The sequence below is a fragment of the Camelus ferus genome, chromosome 2 (assembly GCF_009834535.1).
Source record: "Camelus ferus isolate YT-003-E chromosome 2, BCGSAC_Cfer_1.0, whole genome shotgun sequence".
Classification (NCBI taxonomy): Eukaryota; Metazoa; Chordata; class Mammalia; order Artiodactyla; family Camelidae; genus Camelus; species Camelus ferus.
Window position 1 is genome coordinate 84,252,280 of NC_045697.1, and position 12,023 is coordinate 84,264,302.

Below are 12,023 nucleotides of genomic sequence, written 5' to 3' on the forward strand. Positions count from 1 at the left end.
ACCTGGCACTATATATGGTTGTATTTTTTAATCCTCACAGCATTGTCTTGAGGTAGATGGTATTTTACAAAAGAGAAAATTTGGGGCATAGATTAAGTAATTTGCCCAAAGTAGAGGAGTTGAGGTTTGAATGTAGCTTTTATCTACCTAACAGAGAGTCAACTCTTTTCATCTCTGCTCTAACTGAATTCTGTGCAATTCACGTGAGGAAAATAATTTAATCATATGAAGATACATAATTTGCAATGTGATATCATTTATCTTCATCTTAGAAGTTAATTATTACTTAAAGGTAATCTTGACTGGATAAATTATTTTTAATTAGTATACTATCCTTATAGCATTATATATCAAAGTTGAAGTACCTCTATTGCTATAAACTTTGTAACTTTGGCTGGGAAGTGTTGAATTATTTGCTTGTAACATTTTCCATAAATCTGTGCTATATCTTATCACAGTAAATGTAATTTCAGTGTTTGTAAGTTGAAATTTGTTTTTTTTTTAATTATACTTCCAATTATTAGAAATCTGAATTTGGTAATGACAGGTGTTTCTGGTAAACATTAATGTATTCTGGCATAAAGATTTTGGATTCAGAGAATGTAAAATGTTAATGGTTGCAAATAGCTTTCCATTTCTGTTTTTATGTTATGTAAATAACATCAATACTATATTAGGAAGTTAAACTACAGGACAAAAACTTGTTTTGCATATTTGCATTTGGTGTTTTAGCTTTGTTTCTATATTTCAGGTCACATATACGTGAAGCCAATGGAAAGTTATTCCCTTCGTCCAGTTCACAAACACTCAAGGACCATACAGGAAGACAGCAGACCCACCAGCCAGATGAACAGAAACTTGAAAGATCAAGTGAATGCAAATTTTCCGAGTGGCTTAAAACAGAAAATTCTGAGAGAACAGGCTTGCTTTTTTCCACTGATGATAATTCTGCTTCTGGAAAGAGAGTGAACAGTAATGAAACAGTCTCATCATCTTCATTGTGGTCGTCACACATGAGAACTGTGGAGTTAAAGCCAGATACTGCTCCCCTCCTCCAGCAGCAGAATATGCTGGAGCAGTGTTCCTCTGAGAACTCTTTACCCAGGGAATGTATAATTCCGTCAACTTGCAGATCTGATGGTTGTCAGATGCCAAAACTTGTTTGCCAGCATCCACCACCCCCTCTGCCACCAAAGAAATATGCTACAGCCAGTGTGCCACAGTCAGAGAAAAGTGATTCTACACCTGATGTCAAACTTACGGAGATGTTTAAAACTAATTCTTCTAGTCTTCCGAAACACAGTTTAAGTGCAGCTTCAGAACCAGGTCTAGAAGTGAGCACATATATAAATGATGAAAGACCTAATGAACCATTTCAAGGAAAAGAGCGTGTTGGCAACACACCAGACTCACCATCTAGCTCTTTCACTAGTAATTTCCAGGCAGACTCGGGTACAGTTGTTGATGCTTTTTGCCAACCAGAAATAGACTCTGGTTCTACCGGTCCAAGTGAGACAGTTTCATTAACTACCTATTTTTCAGTTGATAACTGCATGACTGATACGTATAGATTGAAATACCATCAGAGGCCCAAGCTCTGTTTTCCAGAGAGCAGTGGCTTTTGTAATGATAATTCACTGTCTCAGAGTGAAAGAGAGCTAGGACCTGTGTTACATAGTGGCCTTGGTTCAAATTGCCCTTCTGGGCAAAGATATAAACCTGGTATACATTGTAATAGATAAACAATGAAACCGGCAAGCTTATATTTATCAGAGACCGTTAACCATTAATTGACTGACCAAACCTAGTGATATATGAAATTAAAAACCATGGCATTTTTAAAGTCATTAATCACTTTAACTTTCCATATAGCTATTTTATTTTTTTTTTTGAAGATAAGCTTATTGGATATTTTAGAAATTCCCTCTCAATTGTCTTGGCATATCTCAAAAAAGAGAAAAGCAGGGGATATGCAAAAATGTCATTCATCATATACTGCAGTTGAGTAGAACTGTAATTTATCTGCTTTATTTTCTGACTAGTAGACCCGTAAGTATTAAACCAGTACTCATATGTAGATTGGAAAACTCTGCTAACTGAAAGGTATCAGGTGATAGTTTGTATAGTCAAAGCAGTATTGCTTTGTGAAGAAGCACTTTCTAATGGGTAGCCAAAAGAGGACTTCACCCATTTGCTTTTGACTTCTGTGATAGTCTACTACATATGGCCCCTTTAAGTGTCTTAAGAAAATGTTGACCCATGAAATTGATAGCATTTGGAAAAAAAGCCTTAATGATAAAGCAGTTTTTAAATTAAATTCTCAAGGTCAGAAAAGACTTAACTTTGCTCCTAGAATTTTTGTTTTCAGAATGCCTAGTTAACATAAATTAGGCCTTTGTTATAGTATGCATTTATAAATATTATTTCAGCCATGTAAGCTAAAAATAATCACTTCACTTTGGTATATTTATTTGTTACAATTTTTTCTAATTTTATATGAAATGTGAAAGATTTTTATTTTGGTTTGGTTTACTTTGGGCCACTAATAACCAGTGTTAGGAATTAACCTAAGGCTCTCTAAATAAGAATATCACTGTGACTGCCTAAATTTTCCCTGCTATAATCTTATCTGTTTATAGGTTGTCAGCCCACTTTAGTGATTTTCATATTCTTAAATTGGAAAATCTTTCTGGGTTTTCAGATTAAATTTCTGCCTTTCATATAGAAGATTTGATTTTAATGAAATGTATTAATTTGAGCATGCCTCCCTTTTTTCTAGTCTAAACCAATAGTAATTTTACTCCACCTACTTCCATGGAGAAGGCTTTCTTTTAAAAATAAAGGAATTTTCCAATATTATGATGACCTTACCAGTGAAAATAAGTACTTTAATTGCCTTATTTCACAGTTGTCATTTAGTTTTATACTAAGCTGGTAAACTAATTGTGGTTTAGAATAGTTTTATATTGTTCACTTATTATAGAAATAAAATTACAGAATCATAGAAATGAAATTTTCCTTACATTCATCAATGGATAAATTTTACAGATAAAATGTAATAATTCCATAAGCTAATTAGTAAATTTAATATTTTGACCTAAATCATTAAAATATTCCACAATGTAAATGATTAAAATGAATAATTCTAGATAAGTAGAAAATAATTGCTTGTAGAAGTCTAAACTCACACACTTATCAAGTCTTGGCCAAATTTTGTCTTCCACCTAGAGAAATTTTTAGTAACCTTTTCTAATTATAACAGTAGGTGATTATTACTTTATGTTCTCTTAATTTAGAAACACTTGAATATCAACTAAATAAAATTTTATCTTTAAGAAAGCTTATTTTTAACATAGTTTCTAGTATGGAGGGTTTGTAAATGTTGTAAAGTTTGTAAAATTGTATTTGAAATGTCAGTGTATTTAATTACTGCTTTTGTAACACTAAAATACTAGAAAAATGAGCTCCAAGTATTTTTAATAACTTTCAAAAACTTTCTGTACTTCATTTTTGGTTTATGTCCAGTTGAAAATGCATTATTTGAAACATTTAAACTAATTTCTGATACTTAAAAGCAATATCACAGATTTGTATGAGAGTCAACTCAAAATTGAATTGTAAACATCAAATAGAAATGTCCAGTTTGGGCTCGTTTTTAAGTACTGTCCGGTTGAAACCTCCTGAATCATGTAATAGTATTAACAAACTAGAAACTGACCGTTTGTTTTCATGCTGATTCAACACTCCAAATATAGACTGAATATGTATTTACCAACTAATCATTCACATGTAAAGTTTTTTATTTCTAGGGTGCCTATTTATTTTTATATATGTTTTCTTCTGGTTATAAGCTTATAATAACTTTTTAAATGATGCAACCAATAATTGTTGTAATGTTCAAAATACTTCAAAGTATTTTCATGTGAAGTCAGTTTCTTCTGGTTCAGAATTTTGGGGGGGATAAACTGATTTTTAACTTCATATGGTGGGACTTTTCTTTGCATTCGTGAACTGTGGCTTCCTCTTAATCCTTGTGAATTGTTTTATGGGAAACTAAGTCAATTTAAGGTTCAGGGGTGAACTTGGAACATTGTTGATCATAAAATTTATCACAGGAGACTCCCAAGAGTTCAGCTCCAGCGAGGTCTAAAGGAGGGTTCCTACAGGAGTTGGTAAACTTTCTGTAAGGAGCCAGAGAGTAGGTAATTTAGGGTTTGTGGACCATAGGGTCTCTGTAACAACTACTCAACTTTGCCACTATAGTGTGAAAGCAGCCATAACAACATTTACATTGCAATATGCAAATGAATGGGGGCATGTCTGTTTTAGTAAATCTTGATAGCTCAGCATTGAAACTTGGATTTTATATCATTTTCACATCATGAAGTAGTCTTTTGATTTTTTTTCAATCATTTTGAGGTAAAAGTCATTCTTAGCTCACAGGCCTTATAAAGAGAGGCGGTGGGCCAGATACGGCCTATTGATGAAGTTTGATGATCCTTGCCCTAGAGCATAATAACCTCTACATTAAATGCCCTCACTAAATATCCTGTAGTCTCTGCATGTATTCCCATGCCATTCAGGGTCCAGGTATATGGAACCCTCTACATCCTAAAATTTTTAGGTGTAACAAACCCCTAAAGACTACCTCACAATTGCTCATTAGCCAATTTATTTTAAATGGTTATTAAAACAATCATTTCACGTATATGGATTTGTGAAATTTACAAAGGAATTTATCAGACTAAAATCACATTGATAGTACTTTTTAAATTTGTTTTTGTTATAGCAAGTTTGCCACCTCTTCTTGGTGTCCCATTTATCCAGTTAAAAGCCTTCAAATGTGGGTACTTTATGCAGTCACTGTCCTTGAGATGGTACAATTCAGTGGTAGACAAATTTCATCTGTAGGAGAGTCAAACTTCATACTGTCACCATTTTGTATGCCACTTACAGTCATGTCACAACAGTAAGATCTCTCCATATTCCCTGTACTAGAAAATTTCTGAATATTCAATAGTTGTGGCTGTCACAGTAGGGTGATTTTAGGTTCAGAAAGGTAGTATGGATTAGAAATCTGTATGTGTAACCTAACACAATTTGTCAAAACAAAAGCAAATCAGACCAAATTCACCTGTCCAATAAACATTTATTGGACAAAATTATTAGCAAGCAGCACAGAAACAATCCGGTATCCTCAATAAAATTCAGTTCTGTTTCTCTAGATGCTTCAACCTTTGTATAAAGTTCCCTTCAGGCAGACTCAACAGTACTCTGAAGGCACAACTGTTAAGCTTACAGACCGCATTAGGCTAAAATCCTCCAAAATCAATTTTGGATTTCACACCAACCCTAAATGCCATTCTAAAAAGTAGAGGATGTAGAGTTTACCAGATCTATGCTCTGTTTCTAAGGGAGGGGAATAGCCCTGAAATATTTAGGCAATTCCAATATATAAAATGTCACAAATTTCAAAGACAAGAGCCCATTTCTAACATCTGTTGGGTAACAGGAATAGCTTCTGAAGGGCTTATAGTAGCTGCTTGGGGAGTGTGAATCTTTCACATTAAATACTAGCTGATCACCCCTAGAATGTAAATTCTTGTTAACATACTTAATTAAGGCAAGACTTTCTGCCTGTTTTGTTCTCTGCTGTTCCTGGCCCACAGTAAGTGCTCAAATATTTGCTGAATGAGTAAATATGCTGACTTTGCTGAAGTATTTAAGTTACAGACACTTAAAAAACTTATGTTTTGGGCACAAACGTTCTCAATGCACTGACAATAATAAAAAACAGGTTTGAAACACACAGTCCTGTTTTAGGGGGTTCAAGAGCTTAAAAAGGAAGTGAGGGGAAGCAATCAGGTAGGAGGACATACATCCTAGCCTTCCATTAGTGGATATATAATTTCTCTAAAATTGTATCAATCTGACAACCATAACAGAGGTCCACTTAATCTAAAAATTAAACTGAGTCTTAACAGCCAATATGTCGTGGGCCTGTGTTTTCTGTACAGCTTCTAACTCCTTTTTTCAAAATCCTTCCCTTGCTTTTGAATAATAAGTTTTAAGAACTTAGCTACGAGTGAGATCATTACCCATTGGATATAGTCCTAGAGAGTAACAGAATGTGTAGAATGAAAGAGAGGTCCCTTAGAGTTTGAAATTCTTCTGGTGCACAATCCTATCTTCTTTGTTCAAGAAGTTTGTAGTCATTTTCAGAATCCACTCCAGGAGCCAAAATTCTTAATTTAGATATCAGGCAAACCATTCTGTAAAAAACAAGTATTTGTCAACAATGTTTCCTCTTTTTTCTTCAAATTCTTTAAGTCAACTTCTAAAAATTTTGATCAGTGTAGTCACTCGCTTATTCTTAAATGACTTACATATTGATAAGAGTGAAAAAGGCTCTTCCAAAGCTTCAATTTTCTACCTAGAGCTGAAAATTCAGATTAAAAAAAAAAAATCACCATACTTGAGTCTCTACCAAAACCAAACCAAACAAAACCAGGAGTAGTGTGTGGAAAGATTTTCCTTTACAAATGACAGAGGGTTTTACAGAAATGTGCATCTGTTCCATCTGTCCCACTGAACCTTCTACCTTCTAATTTGCCACACCATCCAAAAAATCAAAGACAAAGGGGCCTCAGATACGATGAGCTCATGCCCATATCTTTGCCAAAACCTGCGGCTGAGGGTGAGGAAAGAACACATAATTCCCCATCAAGGAGGGCAAATTCATAAGCAAGATGATTGAGAGAAGTTAAGGTGAGTAAACAATCAACTCCAAAAGAGCTGTTTCATGACTAAATAAGCTACACTGCGCCTTCTTCTCCAGCTCACTGCTTCTCTCCAGAACTTGTCCCTTACTATCATCTTAGTCCTGTGTCCTCCTTGTTTTGCTTCCCCCTCCCCATCCCCTAAGTTCCCTTCTTTTATCCTCTGCCAAAACTGTCTTTTCGGAGTGAGTGGCAATGAAAACGGAGAGCATGGATTGTTTTCCAAGTGGAACCCACAGAATTTTGTGACTTATGAATTGGTGGTTTGGGGTGTGAGACTGTGTATAAAAAGGAGGGGAAATCAGAAAGAATTCCAGGATTCTGGGAGAAAAACTGGGTGGATAAAGTTAACATTTACTGAAATGGGCCACTGAAAAATAAGTACCTTTGGGTAAGAAGTTAATTCAGTTCTGGACCTGTTTGAGATACCCTGCGTGGCCCGCTTGTGCTCAAATTGTTGTACAGTAACAGCAGCTTTAGCTGAGCGCTTACTGCGGCCGGGGCAACATGCAAATAAACCGCTTTGAGATAAATTAATATCTTATTTGATCAACACTGCAGCCCACCCCACCCGATTACCATTGCTTCCAAATGGTAAATAAGAAAACAAAGCTCCCAGAAGCCACATAACATCTCCAGTTTCTTCGTGGTAGCGCAGAAACTCAAATCCAGTTAGTTTCATTCCAAAACATAAAAAATTATGATGCCAAGTTTTCTCCATACCTCTCTCTACACCCTCAACTGAGGTGCCAAGGAAGGATATTTTCTCTCTAGTCTTCATTGCAACTCCCCCACCTACCAGACCCCGCCACTCACCAGCTATAGGACTTTAGACAGACTCTACTCTCTGGAAGTCAGTTTCCTTGCCTCTCCCCACCCACCGCCCCAAATTGGGGTAGGTGGTTTCTAAGCCCCTTATCACTTCAACGCTGCATTCAGAGTACTCACCATGGCAAAAAATACATGAAGAAAAACACCACTAGGTCGAAGAGGATGAAGAGCCAGAGATCCAACCAGTAGGACTGCTTTGGAAACTGGTTTGCCCCGGAATGAGCCCGCACTTGGTTCTGCTGCTGCCTCTCGGCTTCACCCAAGCCTCGCCGCTCCCAGGGACCATTCCGACCATCTCCCGCCGCCGCCGCGCCCCTTTCCATCTTGCACCAGTCGCCGGGCCACAATCCGAGCAGCTGGAAAGCCTCAGTTCCCGCACTTCCGTGTTCACCTCGCCGGAAACTGGGCAAACTACGATCGCACAGGCACACGCAGCTCCCCGCCCGGAAGTAGGCTCTGAGCCGCCCCTCCCACGGCGCAGGCGCGGCCGCCGCTCCGCTGTCTCCGTGACCGTAGGCCCGTAGCGCAGCCTCCACCCGGAAGCGGAGGAAGGGCGCCCGCCCACTCCGCCCTGCTGCGTCCAGGTGGGAAGCTAGTTGTTCGGGTTTCACTGGAAGGAATGCTTTGTGGCAAGACTGGAAGTTACCGTCACGTCCCATTCTGGTCAGGTGATGGATTCTACTTTGGAACTGCCCCTGGTCACCTCTCCTTATCCCTGTATTATTCCTTTTGGATCCTTAACGCCATGGATTTAAAAGGGCCGCTCTGATGCGTTTTGTACTGTCCCTAGCTTGTTACAGTTATTTTATTTAATCCCTGAAACAGATGTAATCAGAGAGAGACATCATAATTATGAGCATCTGAGGAGGCTAGAGAGAAAAACGTGAGAATTTTGTATATACCTCAAAGGAATGAATTTAAGAATAATACAAGGGTTTGTGCTTGTGAACCCCCGTGAGATTAGAATGTTAGCAGAAATAAAATGATTTACCACTGTAGGAGAGGAACAATTTTCCTCTGCCCTCTTTGGGTCTCCAGCTGGGCCTGAGAATTAAACTGACGTAAGACAGATTAACAGAAGAAAAAGATACAGGTTTTATTTATTTTTACACGTACATGGGAACCTTCACAAGAGTGAAGACCTGAAGAAGTCAGGACACAAAGCTTTTATCTTTTTTAGTAAAAGAAATAATTAAGACAAAGGAGTTTGGGCTAAGGGTAGTAAGTTGTGGATAAATGACTAGGGAAAAAAACGTTAGTTTAACAAGGTTTGTTTGTATGGATTTCTTGGTCTGATTTCCCGTCTCTGGCGATAAAAATGTTTTCTTCCCGTGTAGGGAGGGCATCTTTTACTGGGCAGTTTTATCTCTTGCTTTCAGTAAGAAAAAGGAAGGTCAGAGTGCCCTTCTTGCACCTGCTGTTTCTCAGGTGCCTTTAACTCAAAACAATCAGTATGCCAGAGTGACATATTTTGGGGTGACACGTTCTGAACTCCTTAATTTCCCCTGTCTGAAACTTCCCTAGAAGTTTCACATAAAAGCTGAGTTGGGAGCTGTGGAGAGAAGAATTAGGTTAGCAACTGAGTGGCAAGGAATCTGCAAAGGGGGAGAAGAACATAGATTAGAATGAGGATGAGTAAACATAAAGTAACAAATCTAAGCACATTTCCCCATATCCCATTAAATTAAATAAATCTATCTCTAGGAATAGATGAGTCCAATAGAATGGCTGAACCTCATTGATGGAGACTCTGTCTTGTCCTTCAGAATGTGCAGATTAGACACTATTTGTCCCAAGTGATTTACATAAAAGCATTCTTCACCAGTGACCTCACAAGCTTCTCCTTCTCAGGTTGTCAGTGTCTCCAGGGCAAGGCGATTTTGGAGTCCAACAGAGGCTAAGCTATTAGCTTTTAATTAAAAGGCTTCCAATATTTGCACAATAATGTTGAACTCTTGTTCTGTTACTATGGAAAGATTGAGAACTATTTTTCCAACTCATAAGCTCCAAAGCCTAGAAAAAGAGATCTCAGTACTGAAAAGAACTTAGAATTGTGATACACAAACCAGTTTTCTATAACATCTCACCTAGTATGTTTATGTGGCACTGCTTTATGAGTGAAGGAGCCCAAGTGTATAATTTGGCTAGCATTTAAGGTGAAGTACCTCGTAATAGAGGGTGTCAGGAGTTTGTGTCTGTATAGTTCTGACCATCCAGGTAGGAACTCGTCATATACATGATCTCACGTAAGATAAAAACACCAATATCATTCAAAGATAAGATCAGATTGGAACTTGTGAGGTCCTAGTTGGGGTTTAGTGTGTCTTGTCACCTGTCAGGTTGGCATCTGTACATCTCCATCCTCTGTGTATTCCTGTCAGTCTGTAGGAGCAGAACAGGTTGTGAAATATCTGATACAGGAGGCCTACGGTTAGGCCTTAACAGCTGTAATGCTTGTTTGTTTGTTTGTTTGTTTGTTTTTACTTCATCAACTTAGTCTGAATTTTTGGTCTACCTATATGTAATCTTAGGTCTTTGACAGCTAATTAGGGGAGCAGCTGAGCTAGCCCAGGCTACACAAAGGTGGCTTAGGAGTCAGCCATAACACCTGGTGATTTGACAGGTGTCCACACCATACAAGTCAGTGCTGAGACCATTTATGCCTTCAGGAAGGCTTGAGGATGCTGTCTATGGAATCAGACCTTAGTATGTCACCTAGGAAAGGTCCAGTACCATGCCTGTTATCAATTCAAATGGAAAAATTCCCTTTTAACATCTTTACCTGAGCAGAGGACAGTCCTTGAGCTTCCATAGAGGTTTTTCTGTGTCCAGTTAACTCACTGAAAGGAGAAGAGTAACATCGTTTTCTTGATCATGGCTGCCATTGCCCGTCAAGCATTCATTTCCAGAGTTGGTCCACCAGGGGCTCGTGTTGGCAAGAACAAAAATTATTTCAGGTTCTTTTGCATGATGTAGATGTTGACATGGCCAGCAATCACATTGATTAGTTGTTGTGGCCAAGGTTTGGAAAACTAGCAGAGGCGGGGTGTCTGGTTTGTGCTTGATCTGTTGAGAAAACAGTAAGAGCTAGTAAGAGTGAAGACATGGTTTGAGAGAGCCTGCAGTGGAGGATCAGAGGGAAAATAGAATAGATGGAGACAAGCAATCTCCAGTCAGCCTTTTAATAAATAGCTAAAGAAAAGGAAGTCTTTGTTAAAAGGAAGATTTAAAAAAAATTTCCCTCTGGGTATAGGGAGACCCACTAGAGGGAGAAAATAGGTGAAAGTGAAGTTTCTTGATCTCTGATCTTGGAGAAAACTTCATGATTTTATCTGCTTATGGGGCCTGGGAACCCTTAGTTTAAGTTCACCTTAGGGATGGTCTTCCAGTTGTCCTGGGAGTGCTGATCTGGGTCAAAGGTGACGTGGCTCATGTTAATCCAGGAGAATTCTCCCTTTATTTCAATGGCAGTGTACGTGGTTAGCAGTTTGTAAGGACCTTCCCAGCAAGGTGACAATGCGTGCTTTCTTCTAAAAACCTTGATTCACACCCCATCTCCTGGTCAAAAGTGATAGGAAAGCTTGCCAGTTAGTGAATGCCTTGCCCTTTTTACCTGTAGTTCCTGTGTATAACTCGTCATAGGATCAAATTGTTCACTTGAGTCCCTGTACTGTTCTGTGAATCCAGGAATGGAAGGTTTAGGGATGCCAGTAGGCATGTGACCAAATACTGTTTTGGAAGGGGTTAATCCATGTCTTCTTTGGAGTATTCTGGATTTTTATAAGGGCCAGAGGTAGTTCTTCTGGCTATTAAGTCAAATCTCTTGACAGACTTTTCCCAAAGTCTTTTTTAGGCCTAGATTTTTATGTTCTCTTTTTACTCTGAGGATTGGGCATACTACATGGTATGAAATTTTAGCGAGTACCCCCAAATTTTTGCAAGCAGGTGGTTTATTTCTGCTGTAAAATGAGTTCCTTGGTCTGACTCAATCCATAAAGGAATACCCAAATGAGAAATAATCTCAGTTATTAAATTCTTTACCACTGTGTGGTTTCAGCATGTCTAGTCGAATGGCATTTAGTTCACCCACTAAATACACAGGCAGGAAACCATCACTGGGAATAGCCTAAAGCTGGAGGTAAATCTGTGGACTCCATGAAGTGCTGCAAGGGACAGTGTGGTAGAGGAGAATATTTCCTGGCCTGCAGCTGCTGACAAGGATGGGTGTTACTGACTAGGTATTTCACCCTGCAGGGCTGCAGCTGCTGAGAGATCCTGGGACCTCTAACATAAGCCAGCAGAAGAGAAGAATTCTACCAGTCAGTCTCCCAGATCTTTGCCTGCAGTATCCAGTCAACCCGAGAATGGTAAGTCTCTCTTTGTCTTTTTCCTTTCTAAATTTAGGTTGGCAGG

At 38.5% G+C, this 12,023-nt stretch overlaps 2 protein-coding genes and 1 long non-coding RNA gene across 6 annotated transcripts in view; 2 read left to right on the top strand and 1 right to left on the bottom strand.

Moving 5' to 3' along the window:
• The window catches only part of USP53 (ubiquitin specific peptidase 53), a 49,500-nt gene extending 45,519 nt beyond the window's left edge, over nucleotides 1–3,981 (top strand). For both annotated transcript variants that reach the window (XM_032462540.1, XM_032462533.1), the window contains exon 16: nucleotides 752–3,981. In XM_032462540.1, coding sequence (XP_032318431.1) covers nucleotides 752–1,742 — 991 coding nt within the window. In that variant the 3' untranslated portion in view covers nucleotides 1,743–3,981. The remainder of the gene's footprint in view (nucleotides 1–751) is intronic.
• A 1,148-nt stretch (nucleotides 3,982–5,129) lies between these two features.
• On the bottom strand, nucleotides 5,130–8,273 carry C2H4orf3 (chromosome 2 C4orf3 homolog). Of its 2 annotated transcripts, XM_014559973.2 has the most exons (3): nucleotides 7,728–8,273; nucleotides 6,387–6,439; nucleotides 5,130–6,272 (listed from the first exon to the last, which is right to left on the bottom strand). In XM_014559973.2, the coding sequence occupies exons 1-2, from the start codon at nucleotides 8,267–8,269 to the stop codon at nucleotides 6,430–6,432; spliced, it is 552 nt and encodes a 183-aa protein (XP_014415459.2). In that variant the 5' UTR covers nucleotides 8,270–8,273; the 3' UTR covers nucleotides 5,130–6,272; nucleotides 6,387–6,429. The 2 variants fall into 2 exon arrangements, with proteins under 2 accessions (XP_014415459.2, XP_032318483.1); XM_032462592.1 differs by lacking the exon at nucleotides 6,387–6,439.
• LOC116658234 overlaps nucleotides 8,147–12,023 on the top strand; it is a 54,412-nt gene continuing 50,535 nt past the window's right edge. Inside the window, exons 1-2 of one of the 2 annotated variants that reach the window (XR_004313496.1) lie at nucleotides 8,147–8,273; nucleotides 11,865–11,977. This is a non-coding gene — a long non-coding RNA (uncharacterized LOC116658234). Of the gene's footprint in view, nucleotides 8,279–11,864; nucleotides 11,978–12,023 lie in introns of both variants that reach the window. The other variant, XR_004313494.1, reaches the window with a different exon arrangement.

What these genes read in the sequence shown, in the direction of transcription:
- C2H4orf3 (XM_014559973.2), bottom strand. Translation starts at nt 8,269, where the DNA reads ATGGGACGTGACGGTAACTTCCAGTCTTGCCACAAAGCATTCCTTCCA.